Source organism: Homalodisca vitripennis, chromosome 3, assembly GCF_021130785.1.
Source record: "Homalodisca vitripennis isolate AUS2020 chromosome 3, UT_GWSS_2.1, whole genome shotgun sequence".
NCBI lineage: Eukaryota > Metazoa > Arthropoda > Insecta > Hemiptera > Cicadellidae > Homalodisca > Homalodisca vitripennis.
This window is the reverse complement of record NC_060209.1, coordinates 14,289,326-14,310,673: the sequence shown is the minus strand read 5'-3', so window position 1 is coordinate 14,310,673 and position 21,348 is coordinate 14,289,326. Positions and strand designations below refer to the sequence as shown.

The window sequence follows — 21,348 nt, the reverse complement described above, 5'->3', positions numbered from 1 at the left end:
GCTAAGATCAAGAACTGTTACAAAAGGATTTACAAGGAGAATCAGCATCCAGCTGCTTTGGTAAACGATTAAGTATTACAACTAACATTCTGAACGCTTGCCTTCTTGTTTCCTGCAAAGTTTCCTGTCCCTGATGGTTAATCAGTCAGTTTACGTTGCAGGACGAAAGTAAAAAGATCAAAAAACAAAAAATAGAGCATGCTGGAGGAAGTGAGAGTAAAGACAGCAAAGAGGAGGAGGAAAATGTGAGTAATACAAATGAAAAGAGTGGAAAAGAAGTCGAAGCGAAGGATGAGAACAAAGGGAAATATAATGTAGCCCAAAAGAGTGAAATGAACACTAAAATGAATAAGAGACCAGATTTACGGTATTACGTTAAAGTGAAAATGAAGCAGACAGTAATCGATATGGAGGTATACATAGTATTGCAATATTTTACTAACCACTAAAACTTTATAACAAAATGTGTATCTTATTTTTAGCTGTAACTTACCTAAAACCACACCCTGTAAGATCAACAGTACAACAGTCAATATTGATCATGACAGTCTGACACAATCAGTATAAATAAGATCACATATCCTCTTTGGATAATAGTTTCATTTGTTTTGGTTCATTAACTTTAAGCATAATATAAGTATATTAGCAGTTACCCACAGCTTTTACGTGATTTCCTATTGAATAACAGGTATGTAACAGGTGTTTCTTTTTTTAATGGCAAAATAAAAACTCCCAAAAATAAATTATGGTCAGTGAAAGATATTCCAGTTTCCTGAGAAGCCTACTTCAGTTAAAATTTTTACTTTCAACCTTGTAAGCTTATTCCTGTCTATGTTATTCCTGGTGCCCTAGTTGCGTTTGCATTGTGGCCCAGATCAAGAAAATATATAAAAATATTGGTCTGAAAAGTCTACTTCAATCAAAAAGCGTCTACTTCCAGCCATTGTAGTTTACCCACGGTGTAAGGCATTTTTGTGGCATTTGCGTTGCTACCCCGATCAAGAAAATATATACATTCATCTGTCCAAATCTGCTCCAGTTAAAAAGTGTATACTTACTTTCTAAGTAATCTTCTTCCAGTCTAACGTATTTCAGGAGCCGTGTAATAGTGTTTACCTTGTTTTCCCATTCAAGAAAGTTGGTTTGAAATATCTACTTTCGTCAAGAAATGACTACTTCCAGCCATTGTAATCAATTTCCAGTCTATGGTATTTCCCGTACCAGTAGTCTGTTTAGAACACACACATGTGGGAAATTTCATCTTTCTAGGGCAGTCTGAAGTTTAAAAACAAAAATATATTTCTTCCTGTGAGTTGTAAACCTGTGTCAGCTCATATAAGTAGGTGATGTAAATGAAAAATCATTTTTCTGTGATACCATGAGATGCATGTATGTGAAATTTCATTGTAGTAGGACATCAGGAATTTTAAAAACAAAAATACAGTTCTTCTTGGGGTTGCAACCCTATTTCTACGCCCCTACGGGTGGTTGATCTGCATAAAAATGCTTTCATTATTCTATTTATGAGACATGTGTGAGTCAAATTTCATGTTCTTAGAAAAGTTGGAAATCAAACATATGCTTCTTCTAGAGATTACAATTTCATTTCAACCCCTATGGATGGTCAATCTCCATGAAAAATATTTTATTTGTTTGTTGAGGGCATAAGACGTGTGTGTAGAATTTCAACTTTCTAGGATATCGAGATGTTGAAAAACAAAATATAGCTCTTCTAGGGGCTGCAACCCTATTTCAACCCCTATTAATGTTTGATCTTCATTGAAATGCTTTAGTTTTTCTATTTAGTCATGAGGCATACATGTGCCAAATTTCAACTTTTTTGAATATCAGGAAGTTTAATAATTAGTGATGAGTGAGAGTTTTGCCTTTCATATATAGAGATTTTAGTACAAAAACATCGAAGTATTTACTTGTTTGGTGGAGTTTTCTAGACTTTAAATACTACTTAACGTCATTCTAACCATATTTTGGACTTTTAAAATTACAATGTCCATTTTGTAGTTTTATGTAAACAAACTCCATGAGCTATATGAGCTGGATGAAAGAATAACAAATTAATTTTAGAGTCTCTATATTCACAAATTTGGTATACTTCTTACTGAAAATGTGCTTCAATTTGTTTTATTTAAAGCTAATGTAGCATTTTCATCCTGTCACAAGTTAATATTGGTCAACAGTTCAAGAAATGTTATCTGACTTTATTAATGTCAATGTTTAGATTTACAGTTTATAATAGTGTTTAATTTTAATAATACAACTACAGGAGATGGTAACCAACAATAGCCATTAAAATTTACAATAGTACCATTTTTAAATAGAAATTAACTAACTTCAAAAACCAGTAATAAAGTCAAGAAACTAAAAAGTAACATAACTTTTATTTGAGAAGACAAAAGTAACCCAAAGTAACTCTAGGTGGTACTAAATTTTAAGAAACATGTATTATACATTTAATTCAAAAGTTACACATTATAAAGGCATTGCAGTTCTATATATAATGTGTAATGTTCCAAAAGGAACAAAAGGAAACATTCAGACGGTTTAGTACTTGAAATCTCAATAACTAACTAATAATTCATAAGACTATGTTCTTAAAAAACTATATTCGTTTAAATTTGTTTCATACAACCGCATTCTATTATCTATTGTATACTATCTTTTTGTACAAAAATTTTTTGATCAAGCACTGCTGATGGTCAATGTTTCTCTTAGGGAAAATTCCTCTATCAATTTCATGAAAAACTGGGTTCTGTGTTTATGCAGTGCAAATTTGTTTCTGGCTACTGGACTAAAGTGTCCTCTATCATCCCTTGTGGTAGCTGTACAATGGAATCTCAGCAACAAAGACCTAGCCAGTGAGGGGATCCAAGGGGTCCCGGACCACCCCCCCCCCCCCTAAATTTGTAATTGTTTCAAATACTTTTTTAGTAAACGATTATTATTATTTAAATAATTCAGTATTAATGACATGTAGGCCTACTGCTGAAAGATCGTTTTGGACAATGAAATGGGTCAAGAACTTTATAAGGAACAAAATGGAGCCTTAATTTCTCTCCTTTTTGGGAAAATATCAGTTGTCTTGACCCCCAAAACTTTTTCCTGGATATGTTCTTGTTCAGCAAGAGGCCATCCAGTAGCGTAGCCAAAATTTCGTTCGGGGGAGGGAGTCCGACACCGGGGGATCCGGGGGACGTTTTGTGTGTTATTTGCCAATGAATTCACTGGTAAAAGGTAAATACCAAAAATATGGAGCTTTAGTAACTACGCCTTATAGAAAGTGGAAGGAAAGATGTAATATGCAAATTAAACTCTCACAAAGCAACTCTAGTATCACAAATTTTCTTGTATAGCTACAGAAACTTTACGAAGTTCGATTCTGGCCGAGTAGAAGGCACCAAAGTTATGTTGGATTCACTTGGATAAGAAAGAAATAGATTAAAACAGAGCTTCACTCAAGCGTATAATTGAACTCAAATATATTTTGTGAAGAAAATGAAATACCCCTTCGGGGATATTGGGCCACTGACGGCCGAAAACCCTTTAGAAAAGAAGGGCGATTTTCGAGCGTTGCTCGGGTACAGATCAAACTAACGGTCGGAAAATGCACCGGAAAAACTCTACTGATTAGAAGTTCGGGCACTTTGGATTTCATTGATTGAGGTATTTATGAATGATTTATAATGGCGATTTTTTGTATCATTACACTGTAGACGAGCATATAATTATCGGAAAAAATCACTTTCGGTCGGAAAATAAAATACACCTGAAAAACCTCTAATGATTAGAACTTCAACTACTTCGGACTTCGGTTTTTCCGGTGTATTAGCGATTTTTTTAAAATTTTCTTTGATAATTTATATAGGTATTAGTCGGCGTTCAATTGATACCTACAAATCAATGCTCTAACATAATTCTAAGTACCACTTTTATCTCAACGACTCAAACCAGTGAAATCCAAAATCGTCAAAATCTGAATCAGTAGAGCTTTTCCTCGGTATATTCCGACCGGAGGATGTAATAATAATACTTTTTATTGTGTCAACAATTATAAAAATTGCATACAATCGTCAAATTAAATTATTTAGAAATATGTATATATATTTTAAATTGCCCCCATTCATACCCGTTCATACACAGTCCACACTCATTCCTAAGACTCATACATACTTACAGCCATACGTTTAAAACTCTTCTAAAATTTACCACCAGAAATAGAGGATGATCGAATTACTTTAAATTTCATCCCAGCGGCTCATCATAACTCTTTCCACCGAATAAAACACCCTCGACACCAAAAAGTGTCTCAATCGAGCTTTAAAGTTTGTTGGTTCATTCAAATTTTTTATTTCATCAGGGAGTTTGTTGATCAACTTAACACCAACCTCGAATGGCAAACGTTTGAATGCGGCTGTTCTGTGCGGATGTAACCGAAGGTTGTCCTGCCTCTTGTCCCGTATTGATGGACGTCCCTGCCCCGGACCAACTCGCACTTAAATCGGCAGTAACAGGGCGAACATCGAGGATGTAGAGACAGGGGCAAAGTTAGCAATCCCAGCTCCCTAAAGGCATCTCTGCATGAATTTCGGGATTTCAATTTTGAAATGATGCGGACAGCTTTCTTTTGACTTCTAAATACTCGCTCAAATTTGTATTTAGAACAGCTGCCCCATAGCCTCAACTCGTACGTTAGATGGGGGTGTACAAGGCCGAAGTAGGCCATTTTTAGTACATCCCGGGAGCAAATTTTGAAAGGTTTCCGTATAGCATAAATGCCTGAAGAAACCTTTGAGCAGGTACTTTCAATGTGATTGTCTCAAGTCAGACTTCGATCAAGGTACATTCCAAGGAACTAGGTGGAATCAGTTTCCTCTATGAGGACATCGTCCGCCATCACAGCAGCGCGATCCTCAATCTCTCTTTACCGCAAACAGAAATTTAGTGCATTCGATTTGGAGTTATTGGTCCTCAGATTTAATAAAAAAAAAAACTGAATACATGAATTCAGTTCTAAAAAGAAAATGATTTCTAATTCATGTTTTGTTGGAGCTTTAATGCAGCGTCAACATACTGGACCATTTTCCCTCTCAGGATCGATGAGTTTCAGCCTGCTGACGTACACAAGGAACAAGACTGGTCCATGTATAGATCCCTATGGACTCCATAGGAAAAAAAGTCGCTAATTTAAAGTGATTTAATTGTTTTTTTCTCGATAATTATATATGTATTAGTCGGCGTTGAATTAATACCTAAAATCACCGTCCTAACATAATCCTAAGTACCACTTTTACCTCAACCACTCAACCAATGAAATCCAAAATCGTCAAAACTTGAATCTGTAGAGAGCTTTTCTTCGGTATTTACCGACCGGAAGTGATTTTTTTCTCGATAATTATATAGGTACGGTGTACAGTTTAATGATAACAAAAAATCGTCGTCCTAACTCAATCGAAAACCCCACGTTTACCTCAATCATTGAAGTCCAAATTAGTTGAAGTTCTAATCAGTAGAGTTTTTCAAGTGTATTATCCTACCGAAAGTGATTTTTTTCGATAATTATATACACGTTTTACAGTTTAATTGATACCTAAAATCAACGTCGTAACTTAATTCTAAGCAGTCACTTTACGTCCCCACGACGAATTTGAACGAAGTGGGGGTCGCTAATTTAAACTGTTTGCCGTGTTACGGTTCAGGTTACTTTGCGACGTCACGTGACCGCGCCCTATAGAAATACCATGATTACACTACACTATTCGAAAGGCCGAGCCCAAAAGTATCGTTTGATACTTTATGAATTTAAACGAAAGGACAATAATATTTTTAACAACGGTCACTTCAATCAGTGAAATCAATCAATTTAATGTTTGTAGACAAGAGTAATGATAACTGTCCTTTTTTTTCCTGCCCCATGCTTTATTTTTTAATGTCTTAAAAATTTGGGGGGGGTCCGGACCCCCCTGGACCCCCCCTTCGCTACGCCACTGAGGCCATCCTAACACTCCCATTATCAATCCTGAATATCCTGTCACTCTGGAAGCCAAACAGAAGACATTTTAGGTTTAACTGCCTTAGAGGTTTACTACAATTTTTGTTTTAGAGAACGAAAAAGCAATGTAACATAAGGGAAAGGTTACATAAACCTTTAACATTTTTTAAAATTAAAACTTCAAAGAAATTTCAAACTTATATTTTATAAGTATTGTCTTTGATTGTATTAACCTCATAAGAGATAACTCATCCAATGCTATAAACTGAGACATAGAAGAAGTGGTGCTCAGACTGCCCTCTGTGGAATGAAAGGCAAAGATAGTAAATATTTGAAAAGTAATCAAATTTACGTGGCGCAGCCCTATCATCTGATCTCAGAATTAACAGAAATAATACCTGGACCTCAGAATTTTAGATCTGTATGAATATTTATCTCATATATTATAATATATATTATATATTATTATTATTATTATTATATATTATCTCTTGTGTAATTAATACAACCAAAGGTACTATGAAGTATTTTTAAGCTAGTAATAATTCATTATATTTTAAAACTATTGTTTGTACCACATGAATAAATTTGTTACATTGTGTTTACAGAATACAGATGGTTGATACAATTATGGCGGTAAAACTGAAGAAAACTAAATTTTATAGTTTTATATTTAGTTAAAAGTATATTAAGAGTGATTTTGGTGATGGAAAAGGTGATGGTAAACAATAATCATATTTACATTTATATTTATAAGTGCAGTACCAAATGTACATTGTGAGGCCTAAAATAATTGAAAACAAAGAGAGATGTAAAGTATAATTTCTATGCACAAACTTTTATACTACCAAGTTCTATTATTGCCTTTATGTAACACCAAAGGAAAGGCATTTATATTTTAAAATAATAATTGACTTATAAATCAAAACCCTAATTTACAGCAATTTATGTATTAGTTTCATCTGACAAGACTCATCTTATTGATCTTATATGTACAATAACTGGATTTAAAAACAAAATCCAACTGTCCATCTCCAATTTATTCAATCAACTTTCTAAATGACTGAGCTTTTCAATGTTATAAACAGAGTTTTATTTATTTATAAATCAAGGGAGTTAACTTGAAAATGAAGTCAAAAGAAATGATCAAAAATATGAAGTAAGTTATACACAGTTTATGTATTATAATGGCTGCATTGTATTATTTGTGTATTGTGTGTGGTTGTGTATTTATATTATTTTAAGTTTAAATTGAAAGTTTATTAACTTTGTTTTAATTTATATTTCAAATGTTTTAAATTTTGACTATGTTATAAAATTATTAAATGTTGCAAAGTAGTTTATAATACCATTATTTTAGGTTTTAATAATATATGTACTACATACCTAAAATAATATACAATAAGAATAAAAATCCATAAAAATATCCATGTACCTTATACAGTGTTTTAATAGAATATCAACTTAGCTGTGCTCTGTGTATCCCTCTGTTCATAAATGTTACAAAATACAACTTGGGTTAAGTAAAAAAATCAGTGTGTAATAACAATAGCACCAGTGTATTAGTTTGAAATTAGATGAGTCATTTGCTCATTGTACTGAAAATAACTAAATTGTACTCATTGTGTTTTAAATTGTACTCATAATAAAAATAATTTCTGCATCATTTGGTAATATTTATTTTATCTTTTAAAGAAGTACAACATTTTTATTAGGATCATAGAAAGTTTGAAATTTTCCCAAATATTATTATTTATTTTTCACTGGATTCAAGAAAATATTTTTGAACCATACATATTGCACCTTTGATGTTGATGTTTTCATTTTTAAATCCAAAAAAAAATTTTCACATTATTCACAAGGGATTTTTTATTTTATTAGCTGAAGGGTTGTTACACCTGATCAATTAGTTGTTAAAAAATCAGATATATAACTAAAAGTGGTTTTAAAACCAGCTGTTTAATAACGATGTACATAATCAACATAAGATTTTTGTAAAAACTAAAACTAAAACACTTATTTCACTTGCTATTGAACAATAAAAGTACACAGATTATCCTAATTATGAGGAAGCTATGATGGAAAGGGTTGATTCAATGGGAATATTTAATTAAGCTTCATTTCACCATCCGCTTAGTGCAGCTCCTGAAATCTGACACTGGTGCAGATTGACTCCTGGAATCTGGAGTCCACGTCTGTCTGTAGAGATCTATTAAAAGTCGACAACGAAGACGTTGAAAACAAACTCTTTGCATTGTTCGACATCAGAGACACCTAGACTACAAAGAGCTCAGTCTGATTACACATCAGCTATCCAGTGTAATATAGATGAAGAGATATTCTCATTGTTTCAATTGTGCACCTGATGAGACACTGAGAATACCTCTTCATCTAGATTACACTGGTTAGCTGCTGTGTAACCAGATTGAGCTCAACCACCTCTCCAAGCGCCTTCCTGACCTTTGGTGGGGTTGGTGTGTGGACAGGCAAACTTTGCCAACTTTCCGCCCCCAGTGTTAGGTCGACCATCACGGTGGATGGCGACTCCTGGTCCAAACTGTGTTCTGTCCTAAGGTCCTCCCTGCAGTCCCACTTCGGGTTCATCCTCTCCAACAAGCCAGAACAGGGCAGGATCATTCATGTTGCCACTAGCTGCCCGACCTCCAACCACTTTCTTCACAAGGGCGCTACACATGGTTCGCGGGACCGAGGGTTGAGGTGCGCCAGAACCAGCGAGTCCCTCTGGACCGTCCTGTTGTTGGCTGTGAGATCCCAGACGACTTAGTTCATCTCAGCCCCGGACATGGCGGTCATCAATGATAGATTTAAAACTATCCGAGTCTTCGATCTCACCATGCCCTTGAGGACGGTTGGCACTCCATAGTCAAGGCCCGGGAGAGAAAGCAAGCCGCTTATGCCCCACTTGCCCAGTTCATACGCGTTGGCGGTTTCACAGTTACTGTTGGTGCCTTTATCGTCAGTATGTTGGTTGCAAGGGATAGAGCTAATAAATAGGACACCCTGGCTCGCTTGGGTGTCTCCCAGCAGTACGGCGTTGACCTCTTCCGGGACCTCTGTAAACAATACAAGACGAGTGTGCCTTAGTACCGTCAATCGCAACAACAGGAACCCTAACTAGTTGTAACCTAGGTTAAGCTTGATTGTTAGAAAAGCGATTGTTAGTTTTTAGTGAATTATATTATATTTATTACTATAGAACCTTTTAATTAATTGTTAGTGCTAGTAAGTGTTTAAGTACAGTTACATTTTAATTAGTATTAGTTTAGATTTTAATTTTATCAAAGTAATTTAGATTTTAATTAGTTCTAAGTAATGCACTGCATGTGATGATTCATATATTTATTGTAATATTCACTTTACAGGACTTGTTGTTTTCATCATTGACTTTGTGATCTCATTCACTAAAAGACTAGTAAAGCCAAAAAAGAAAGGTCCAAATATTTCTTGGTGTGTATCCGTTAGGGTTGTCTCAAAGTGGATTCACACTGAATTTGAGAGGTGGAGACTATATCCAGTTCTGAGAATGAGAAGATTGGTCCGGCAGTCATCTTTTCCCATGGTGACATCTGATCTTCGTTTCTTAGGTAGATCAGTGTCTTCTCAGGTTGGTCTAATCACAGGACATGGCACCTGAGGAAGCATCTTTCCAAAGTCAGTATCTTCTGGGAGGATCCACACTGTAGATTGTGTGACGGGCAAGAATAAAACTGCTGAACAATGCTCTTGGATTACCCTGCAATAGCAAGAAAGTGCCTACACCATCTTTGGTAGTCTGGAAAAGGGTGATAAACTTCCCCAGTAAGACCTGATCGGTATTTTTGGCGGTTTGTAAATCTGCTATAGCAGTTAATTGGCTGGCCTCATGGTATACTTCCAGGGTGTGCGAAAAGACCTTGGAGCTTAAATGCATGGCAATAGGCCATCCCTTAAAAGGAGAAGTATAGATGTATCTGATGTCAAAACGATACAAAACGTTTGTTTTGAACATCTTCACCACTGACTTTTTATGGATCTCTACAGACAAAAGTAAATCTCTTCCAGACAGACGTGGACTCCAGATTCCAGGATTAATCTGTGCCAGTGTCAGATTTCAGATGCTGCACTAAGTTGAAGCTGAAATAGAGTTTCATTCAATATTCACACTAATTATGGACTTAACTCATATTACTGAAAATCACATCATTAGTACCTATTATCACTTTCAAATGGCAATGGTGTATCAGTAAATACAAGTATTATAGAAATGTTTGCAAGAAAGGAAACACTTATAAGATGCTAGTTTGAAACTTGAAATGTTCTGAATTTTATTTTTAAGCATGTGTATGTGTGTTCATTAAAGAACTGAAACTAATTATAATATTTATTAAGTTATATTATTTCAATGCTGTATTCATGATGATTTCTAGAAACATAACCAAAATTCATTTTGTTCACCAAACAATTCACCAAATGAACTGTGATTTTAGGAAAAAACTTTTAACAAAAATGTTTATATATTACTGACAATACAAAAGCATACAGCAAATGCATAAGTGTATTATTCCTTTTCCAATTCTCATTTAAGGTATTGTATTACTCTTTGGGTAAATAGTTCCAAGTTCAAAATATTATATATTTGACAGTATAATGTCAAGGCAGCTTTGATGTTAAAAATACTGTATCCACGCAAGAACCTTCTAACGATGTTTGGAGAACTTCAAATTATACCTGCCAAGTTTATTATTTCAAGTTAAAGAAAACTAGATAGCTTTAAAAATAGAAATATCTATGCTTTAAGTTAGGAAACTATTTGATAGATCAACCGTTGATTAGATTAGATGGAATTGTTAGATTTTTTAAGAATAAAAATGTTTAATAAGTTACCAAATAAGTGTTAGATTTATGTACTTTGGAGTGATGTAAAAATAGCTGGAAACATAAGCATTTTGCTCCATAAAGGACCACATTGAGGCTTGTGATATTACTAGTAAAGATTTTAACCCTATTTTAATTGAGCTATTAGGTTAGTTAATTTATCAATGCATTTATACCTACTTATTTGCATATTACTAATTTTCTCCTTGAATCAAAGCAGAGGGTTAAGTTAAGGCAATACTGTTCCTTGATCTAATGCTGAATAATATTCACTGTAAGTAATATATCTTATTTTCTTTATTCTAGATACTACCATTAAGGCTCATGCTGTATAAAATCGATTATATGATCTATTGTGCCTCATCAAAATAAAATTATCTTGTATTCCAAAGTACTGGTGAATTATAAAATCTTTCATACCTGACAGATTTTCACATCTATCTATCTGACTTCAGTAAGTTTGAAAAAATAATACTAGCATTTAACAGATTTATTGATTTATTTATTTGACAACTATATAACATACATTTTCATAAAATCCTCAGTATATTACATACAGTACACAGAGACCGTAAATAAAATGATATGAAATTAAGCATACCATAAGGCATTTTTTCATGCATCAACTTGAAAATAAAATAATATTTGACAACAAAAGAATTTCACTCATTTATTATTTTTTTACAACTACAGCTATGGTAATAGCCAGCTAATCATTACATATATATATTTTTCAGAATATATAAACACCTACGCATATTATATAGCAGTAGATTTAGCATGGTCAATTATTGATCAGGTTTTATATCAATAAAAATAAGATAAATAAATATTTATTTTAAATAATCGTAATAAAGGAATGGATGGATAAACTTGTAATTTTACTATGTTAATTTACAGAGTTGTTTGTATTATTTTATGACAACTTAAAAAATATTCAACAAATTATGTTTTACTAGCCAAACAGTATTTGAAAAATAGTAAATTGGGACACACGTAGCTAAGTTAAAAAATGTTAGCTCGTCCAAAACTGGGTAAATAATGTTTTAACATGTTGACTGCGGTAGATGTGTTACTTTGTCAGTACTCAACTACCCAGCCCATCTCACTATACGTACCCTGTATGTCTATAAGTGGTCAGTTTTAGATTCAGCATTCAACTAAACAAAACGCTATGGATCTATTTTCATAATTTTAAATCATTTGCTTAAACATTTGGATTAAAAAAGACTAGTGTATCTGATAGTTGTTAAGAGTCTTCATAATTAATTTCTGTTGTGATTCTGTTTTCCGCTATTTCTATTAAAATAAAAGTAATACATTCTATTTAAATAAAAGTACATGTATGAATATTAGACAATATATTACATACTCATAATATCTGATCCAAATATTTTACTCTAAACAATATAAATATTGTACTTTATCAGTATATTCAGTATTGTTATGAACAATGAAGCTGAGGACGTCCACGTCAAACGACAGGGGTGAGGACAGGTTGACCTGTCAGAGCATTATAGATGTTCTGCGCCGCCAGAATGTACATCGCTTTCCGATTCTCAAAAGTTCTGCTCCCGATGTGAGGCGTCAGCGCTGAAGAATTTTAAAATTCTAATTTTATAAATTAAGGAAAGGTGAAGTGCCAGTTATTTAATAGAACAATTTATGTTTTTTTTTATGAGTGAATCAGTTTGAGACCAATGCAGAGGTTACATAAATTTAAGTATCAGTGTAAATTTACGTTTATTTAGTCAGCTCCCATAGTTAAAATTAACTGACATATATTTGAATGGTTCAATAAATTATTGCAATATTGGAGATTGACTCTTATTTCATTTACTCCTGTTATGAATTATGGTGAGCCTTGTGTGTTTGACCTGCAGTACTTCAAGCATAAAAAAACAACCAACAATATATATTCAATGTCCAACATTATACCTGGTAAAAAAATAAATTTTTGCGTACATTTTTATTTGTGCTGAATATTTCTTTTAAATGTTACAGATGATTTTTATTTTTTTGCAGATAATTGTTTTTTTTTTTATAGCTAGAAACTACAAGTAACAATAAATATTGTACAGGGATAATGCTGCAAATCAGACAATCTATAGGCAGACCACGATATTTCTAGTAATACCCATCTCCCTGAAACTAAGTAATTTTATCAATAAATACTGCCTGGAACACTTTTAAACATCAATAGGCAAAAATCACTTCTATTTCAGCACAATTCCAATTCCTTCTATTTAATTTTGAGTATGGTTACATTTGAATTCTTTCACACATAATATCTGACTAAAAATTTTAATTTTTGTTCGAGAGCTATTTTAGAACCATCATCAGTGATTTTATTAGTGACCAAAACAAAAAAAATTATGAAACACAGATTATATGAATATTATGATTCAAAGGTCAACTGTTTATAGGATCCGGGTTAGGTTAAATATAATCTAAGTTATGATTCGTAAAACTGTTCTGTTTTCAAAATGATTTTCGTTTTGAATGTTAACAATTATTATATTTTGTTAATTAATAATAAACCTTTTTAAACATTAAAAAATAAATTTGATGTATATTTTTATCATTAAATATAAGGAATGTATGTATAAACCAATTACACCTTTTCAATACTGAAATATGTGTATTTGATATGGATCAACTGAGGTATGGCCACCAATTAGTTACTACACCGAGAGAACTGCTAGTAAAGGAATTTTGTTTTTGATTGGCTGAGTGTGTTTTACTTTTTTATGTCCAAGTATTATGACTTACTGTTCTTGTTAGAAAACAGCTACAAGTTTTAATGACACTTTATATTTTATGGCAATGAAAAAATGAAACAAAAAGTAATTGACTATATGGGAGTCAAATGTGTATAAACCAAAGTCAGCAGACTAATTAGACTAATGATTGCTTCCTGGTGGATCCAAAGTAATAGTGTCGATGAATTTAAACACTTATTCTATAGAAAAGGTGATGGAAACTAAGATCTCTTATTTCTGGTGAGCTGGGGTACCAAAACATAAGAGTGTGCAAAAACAAAATTTAATGTAATTATCTCTAACTCAGACTCAAAGTCTGATGCCCTAGACGGTTCAAGATCCTATTTATTAGTCTTTTAGAATAGAGTACATGGTAGTTTTTACTTTCAAAGCAACTTCACTTCTGCAGGAAAACTGTGTGCAAATAGCCAGTTTAGTGTGGCTATGCTTCAATAGTGCTTTGGTACTAAATCTGTTGCTCTGAGTTGTAAATCATCTCAAAATTTTGAAATATATAGCTCTATTACAATATTATGAAAATTAATGAATTATTTATTATTATTATTGAAGCTTGTTTAGTATAAAATTATCAATACTATTGTATTTTGTATTTAAATTACTGTCTCTGTTGTTTACTGCTAGATAACATGCAGCAAGATAACAGAAATGGCAAAGTGTTCTGCAATTGCAACAGAATTTATTTAGCATTGTATGGTGACACTTCTGCTCATAGAATATTATACAGACAAAATAACTGAGTAGTTCAAAAACTAACTGCACTTCCTCAAGAAAATTGACATTTTATGGCTAAATTAGAATCCATCCAATAATTAAACAAACTTTTGAAATGTAAAGTAACTCTTGCTAATCTATACTTTTGAATATTACATAAATGTTAAGTATGTAAGAAAGGTTTATTAATATGAATTAAAAGGATAGTTAAATGTGTTTATATTTAATTCCATTAATTACCATTTTTAAATCAATATAAATCCAGAATTTTATACTTGAAAATTATGTGCAAAAGTTTATAAATAGGAAGTATTAAAACCAAAAAGATGCAATTAATTAACTTTCAAAGGTATACAATCTGTATGTTTTTAATATATTGTGATTTATATATTCAGTAATAATAATATAATAACATATATTTGTACATTAATAAGGGCTGATATTACAATTATATTTTTTAAGTTCTGAACTTGAAATTTAGGTTGAACAGATAATTAATTGCTGCATATGTTTTAATGTTGTATTTTCAGTTTTTCTTACGTGTTTTTTGTATTAATGTTAAATTTCTGAGCTAAATTTCAGATTTACATTTTATTTATACAAAGGAACTTTTTTAAGTCAAAGAACTTCATGTTGAGTGACAGTGAGTAATCAACTGTATACAGGGTGTTCAGTAAAAGTGTTCCAATACTTTGTGATTTTGTTCTACACATAAAAATTAGTAAACAAATCATATGAAGGTATGTCCTAAAACCTTTAGTTTTCCGTCTATCTATCTATATGTTTAAAAACAAATATCTTTTGAACCAGTTAAGATAAACTTATCAAAGTTGAGAATTGAGTATTAACCTTTGGTAGACCTTATTGAAAATAAAATATTAACAAAATCCTTTAATCGTTTCAAAATGGTGTCTGTTTAAAATTTTAAAGTCAAATAACAAAAAATCCCCGGTATAGTTATAAAAAATTTATAGAATACCAACTACCTTTTCATTTTTATATCGATTACAACGGTACTTTTCCCAACGATATCAATCAACACATAAACGAGCATGGCCACTTTAAAGATACGCTTGCACAAGCCAGGAGCAACAAACAACTAATACCTCTCAACTGGGACATGTTTGGTACATGAGATTAGAAGAGTTGTGAACAATAATACAGGCTCAAACAAACAACCTGTTTCCTGCTGTTTGGTGACTGGGTGTGCTGACTTTATCAGCTGTTTTAATATCAGATCAAAGATAACTGTTCCAGAAGATAAGTTTGGACCACAGGAATAAACTGGTCCCTTTATACCTATTCCTAATTTGGTGCAACTGCAGTAAGCGTGAAAATGAAACTGTGGTGTCAATTCTAAATAAGCATCTCGTTGTCCTAGTTGTACTTGTCAACTTAATCCATCTCAACCATCTGTAATGGTAAGTTAAAGTTTTTAAATAAATTTAAACATGCTTTACTTAAACAATGATTAATTCTTTAAGCCATCACTGTACAACATTTGAATAAATTAGACGCAATTTTAAACTTTATGTTATGTAAATTTTTATTTCGTCTCATAAGGAACGACTTGTGTCCCAAATTGTATAAACTAACCAGCTGTCTTTTCCACACACTTGTATACTAAGGCATTATTGTGTAATAGAATTTTTGAACACATATTATTAATAAAAACAAAACAAAAATCTGTCATTATTTCTTTGTTTCAAATTTATATATAGAAACATTTTTCACCTTGAAATTTGCCATTTGATAATTTTAGATACACAAGTTATTTAGTGCTGTATTTTGGTTTTTACATAAAACATTTAATCAACATATATTGCACAGACAGACTGGTATATACAAAGAAAAACTATAATGAAAACCAATGTTTATAAATGAATAGTTGTGATAATGAAAGCACATTTCATAAAACTTGACTTTAACCTGGTTACTAAATAAGTAACATAATATTGTTTTACTTTATTACCTTAAAACATTGATTAATAGAATTAGAATAGCATATTTCTAAATAAAAATGTGATGTTGAGAATGTTATTAATTTTGAACTAATGTATATTGAAATACAGATAATATGATATGTGAAGGAATGCTTAAAAAAATTTAATTTTAAAAGTTGTTTAAGTATAACAAATTTTGTTTATTTAGTTTAGTAATTATTTCTAATTTAGTAATAACTCATATAGTCTGATGCGGTATTCGTAAAATGAATAACTAATCTTCAGGTTGCTACCAAAGTAATAATTAAAATTCAAATATTGTTTGTGTGGGTACTTATTAATTTTGAAAAATACATCACAGTTTAACCCTTTTAGTAGGTATTTTTGCACATAGTTGTGCTCTAAACCACTGTCAAGCATTTATACACAAGTGCCAAAAGGGTTTCTATCCTCCCTTTTTGGAATGTTGTGTAGTATAATTTGTTATTTGTTACACAAATTTAATGTTTTTGCCAAAATTATAGATATTTATAAATATTGAATAAAATACTAAACATAGCCTGACTTGAATACAAATATTTTTTCTTTTCATTCCAACAAAATTTATTAACATGAAAAAGTTTTTGTTTTTGGAATCTCCTTATGGTGATGGAAAAAAATCGCTGGGCTCTATTCAATAAATTTACTGTGAAATACACTAAATTATGAACACTCTGCTGAAATGTAATAGTAAAATGTTCACAAATAAAAAAAAATGTGTGACATTTTTTTTGAAATATACCAACTAGCACAGTTTTGAATTATTAAAAAACAGTTCAAAATTTTGCACAAAATATCAAATTAAGGAAAAATAAATTGCAAAATTTATCTAGTTTTTCAAATGGGATAACACAACAAAAATAACCCCCTAAAAAACTTAGCAGTGATGAAAAGGAAAACACTTGGGATAACAAACCCTTTATGTATTTTCCGCACATAAATGTTGATTTTCTTCTCTTTCCACCAGCCTTTGTGCTGGCTGCACTACAAAATACAGTAGTTTCTTCCCCCTGCCCTTGGGAATATTTTCAAAATACATGTCAGGATTTGTATTTCCTCCAGGATCTGGCAGGACGTCTCGGTTTAAACTTTTGTTAGATCAGCCATATTTGGTCTAGACTCTTGTTCTAAAAGCCACTGACTTATAGTGTACTGTGCATATACTGTTACTATAATCATAGTTTTTATGTAAAAACATATTTTTATGAATAAGAAAATGTTTCTAAATAAATAAAATATTTATTTTTGAATTTTTTATGATTTTCTTTTGTAACGTCCGGAAAACAAGCGTTGACACTAAAAGGGTTTAATCATAATATAGACTAAAAGGTAAAACAACTGAATAAAGTATGAAACTATTAATAAGATTTATATTCAAGATAACGGCCATACATTAAATCTCTATTATCGCATTTTATATTTATTGGTTTTTGTTGTTGATTATTAAGGTACTGTTGTTACGGACAAATTCATAGTTTGTGTACCGCTAACACACTTAATAACTTTTCACTATTTATGCTTCTTATTTATTATTAGTGTAAATTCAGGACTGAGCATGCTGTTATCGCTAAGATCAAGAACTGTTACAAAAGTACAGATTTGGAGAAGGGGAATCAGCATCCAGCTGCTTTGGTAAAGGATTAAGTATTACAACTAACATTCTGTACGCTTGCCTTCTTGTTTCCTGCAAAGTTTCCTGTCCCTGATGGTTAATCAGTCAGTTTACGTTGCAGGACGAAAGTAAAAAGATCAAAAAACAAAAAATAGAGCATGCTGGAGGAAGTGAGAGTAAAGACAGCAAAGAGGAGGAGGAAAAAGTGAGTAATACAAATGAAAAGAGTGGAAAAGAAGTCGAAGCGAAGGATGAGGACAAAGGGAAATATAATGTAGCCCAAAAGAGTGAAATGAACACTAAAATGAATAAGAGACCAGATTTACGGTATTACGTTAAAGTGAAAATGAAGCAGACAGTAATCGATATGGAGGTATACATAGTATTGCAGTATTTTACTAACCACTAAAACTTTATAACAAAATGTGTATCTTATTTTTAGCTGTAACTTACCTAAAACCACACCCTGTAAGATCAACAGTACAACAGTCAATATTGATCATGACAGTCTGACTTACAATCAGTATAAATAAGATCACATATCCTCTTTGGATAATAGTTTCATTTGTTTTGGTTCATTAACTTTAAGCATACAGAATATAAGTATATTAGCAGTTACCCACAGCTTTTACGTGATTTCCTATTGAATAACAGGTACGTAACAGGTGTTTCTTTTTTTTAATGGCAAAATAAAAAATTCTGAAAATAAATTATGGTCAGTGAAAGATATTCCAGTTTCCTGAGAAGCCTACTTCAGTTAAATTGTTTACTTTCAACCTTGTAAGCTTATTCCTGTCTATGTTATTCCTGGTGCCCTAGTTGCGTTTGCATTGTCGCCCAGATCAAGAAAATATATAAAAATATTGGTCTGAAAAGTCTACTTCAATCAAAAAGCGTCTACTTCCAGCCACTGTATTTTACCCACGGTGTAAGGCATTTTTGTGGCATTTGCTTTGCTACCCCGATCAAGAAAATATATACATTCATCTGTCAAATCTTCTCCAGTTAAAAAGTGTATACTTACTTTCTAAGTAATCTTCTTCCAGTCTAAGGTATTTCAGGAGCCGTATAATAGTGTTTACCTTGTTTTCCCATTCAAGAAAGTTGGTTTGAAATATCTACTTTCGTCAAGAAATGACTACTTCCGGCCATTGTAATCAATTTCCAGTCTATGGTATTTCCGGTACCAGTAGTCTGTTTAGAATACACACATGTGGGAAACTTCATCTTTCTAGGGCAGTCTGAAGTTTAAAAACAAAAATATATTTCTTCTGTGAGTTGTAAACCTGTGTCAGCTCATATAAGTAGGTGATGTAAATGAAAAATCATTTTTCTGTGATACCATGAGATGCATGTATGTGAAATTTCATTGTAGTAGGACATCAGGAATTTTAAAAACAAAAATACAGTTCTTCTTGGGGTTGCAACCCTATTTCTACGCCCCTATGGGTGGTTGATCTGCATAAAAATGCTTTCATTATTCTATATAAGTAATGGGACATGTGTGAGTCAAATTTCATGTTCTTAGAAAAGTTGGAAATCAAACATATGCTTCTTCTAGAGATTACAATTTCATTTCAACCCCTATGGATGGTCAATCTCCATGAAAAATATTTTATTTGTTTGTTGAGGGCATAAGACGTGTGTGTAGAATTTCAACTTTCGAGGATATCGAGATGTTGAAAAACAAAATATAGCTCTTCTAGGGGCTGCAACCCTATTTCAACCCCTATTAATGTTTGATCTTCATTGAAATGCTTTAGTTTTTCTATTTAGTCATGAGGCATATGTGTGCCAAATTTCAACTTTTTGGAATATCAGGAAGTTTAAGAATTAGTGATGAGTGAGAGCTTTGCTTTTCATATATAGAGATTTTAGTACAAAAACATCAAAGTATTTACTTTTTTGGTGGAGTTTCCTGAACTTAAAATGTTACTTAACATCATTCTAACCACATTTTGGACTTTTAAAATTACAATGTCCATTTTGTAGTTTCATGTAAACAAACTCCATAAGCTATATGAGCTGGATGAAAGAATAACAAATTAATTTTTAGAGTCTCTATATTCACAAATTTGGTATACTTCTTACTGAAAATGTGCTTCAGTTTGTTTTATTTAAAGGTAATGTAGCATTTTCATCCCGTCACAAATTAATATTGGTCAATATTTCAAGAAATTTGATTTGACTTTATTAATGTCAATGTTTAGATTTACAGTTTATAATAGTGTTTAATTTTAATAATACAACTACAGGAGATGGTAACCAACAATAGCCATTAAAATTTACAATAGTACCATTTTTAAATAGAAATTAACTAACTTCAAAAACCAGTAATAAAGTCAAGAAACTAAAAAGTAACATAACTTTTATTTGAGAAGACAAAAGTAACCCAAAGTAACTCTAGGTGGTACTAAATTTTAAGAAACATGTATTATACATTTAATTCAAAAGTTACACATTATAAAGGCATTGCAGTTCTATATGTAATGTGTAATGTTCCAAAAGGAACAAAAGGAAACATTCAGACGGTTTAGTACTTGAAATCTCAATAACTAACTAACACAATTATAGTTGAGTATCGTTTTGTACACTGCATTAGCAGTTATGTAGTGAAAGTATAATTACATCTACAATGTGTTTATGCATAAAAGAGGTTGTTGTACTTTCTATGAAAGTACAAATAATAAATAAAGGTATTTAATCCTCCTTGGCATCAAAGAAATTCAATAGCAGCATTTAATTCATAAGACTATGCTCTTAAAAAACTATATACGTTTAAATTTGTTTCATACAACCGCATTCTATTATCTATTGTACTGTATACTATCTTTTTGTACCAAAATTTTTTGATCAAGCACTGCTGATGGTCAATGTTTCTCTTAGGGAAAATTCCTCTATCAATTTCATGAAAAACTGGGTTCTGTGTTTATGCAGTGCAAATTTGTTTCTGGCTACTGGACTAAAGTGTCCTCTATCATCCCTTGTGGTAGCTGTACAATGGAATCTCAGCAACAAAGACCTAGCCAGTGAGGGGATCCAAGGGGTCCGGACCACCCCCCCCCCCCCACAAATTTTTAATTGTTTCAAATACTTTTTTAGTAAACGATTATTATTATTTAAATAATTCAGTATTAATGACATGTGCTGCTGAAAGATCGTTTTGGACCATGAAATGAGTCAAGAACTTTATAAGGAACGAAATGGAGCCTTACTTTCTCTCCGCTTTGGGAAAATATCATTTGTCTTGACCCTCAAAATTTTTTCCTGGATACGTTCTTGTTCAGCAAGAGGCCATCCTAACACTCCCATTATCAATTCTGAATATCCTGTCACTCTGGAAGCCAAACAGAAGACATTTTAGGTTTAACTACTTTA

General features: G+C 32.0%; 1 protein-coding gene and 1 long non-coding RNA gene across 2 annotated transcripts in view; one reads left to right on the top strand and one right to left on the bottom strand.

Annotated features, from left to right (window-relative positions):
• The window catches only part of LOC124356604 (glyoxylate reductase/hydroxypyruvate reductase-like), a 32,013-nt gene extending 16,628 nt beyond the window's left edge, over window positions 1–15,385 (bottom strand). The window contains exon 1 of the mRNA XM_046807708.1: window positions 15,363–15,385. Coding sequence (XP_046663664.1) covers window positions 15,363–15,370 — 8 coding nt within the window. The 5' untranslated portion in view covers window positions 15,371–15,385. The remainder of the gene's footprint in view (window positions 1–15,362) is intronic.
• Window positions 252–6,937, top strand: LOC124356605. Its single transcript, XR_006921877.1, has 2 exons — window positions 252–413; window positions 6,616–6,937. It is a non-coding gene; the product is annotated as an uncharacterized LOC124356605 (long non-coding RNA).
• Window positions 15,386–21,348: the final 5,963 nt, after the last annotated feature.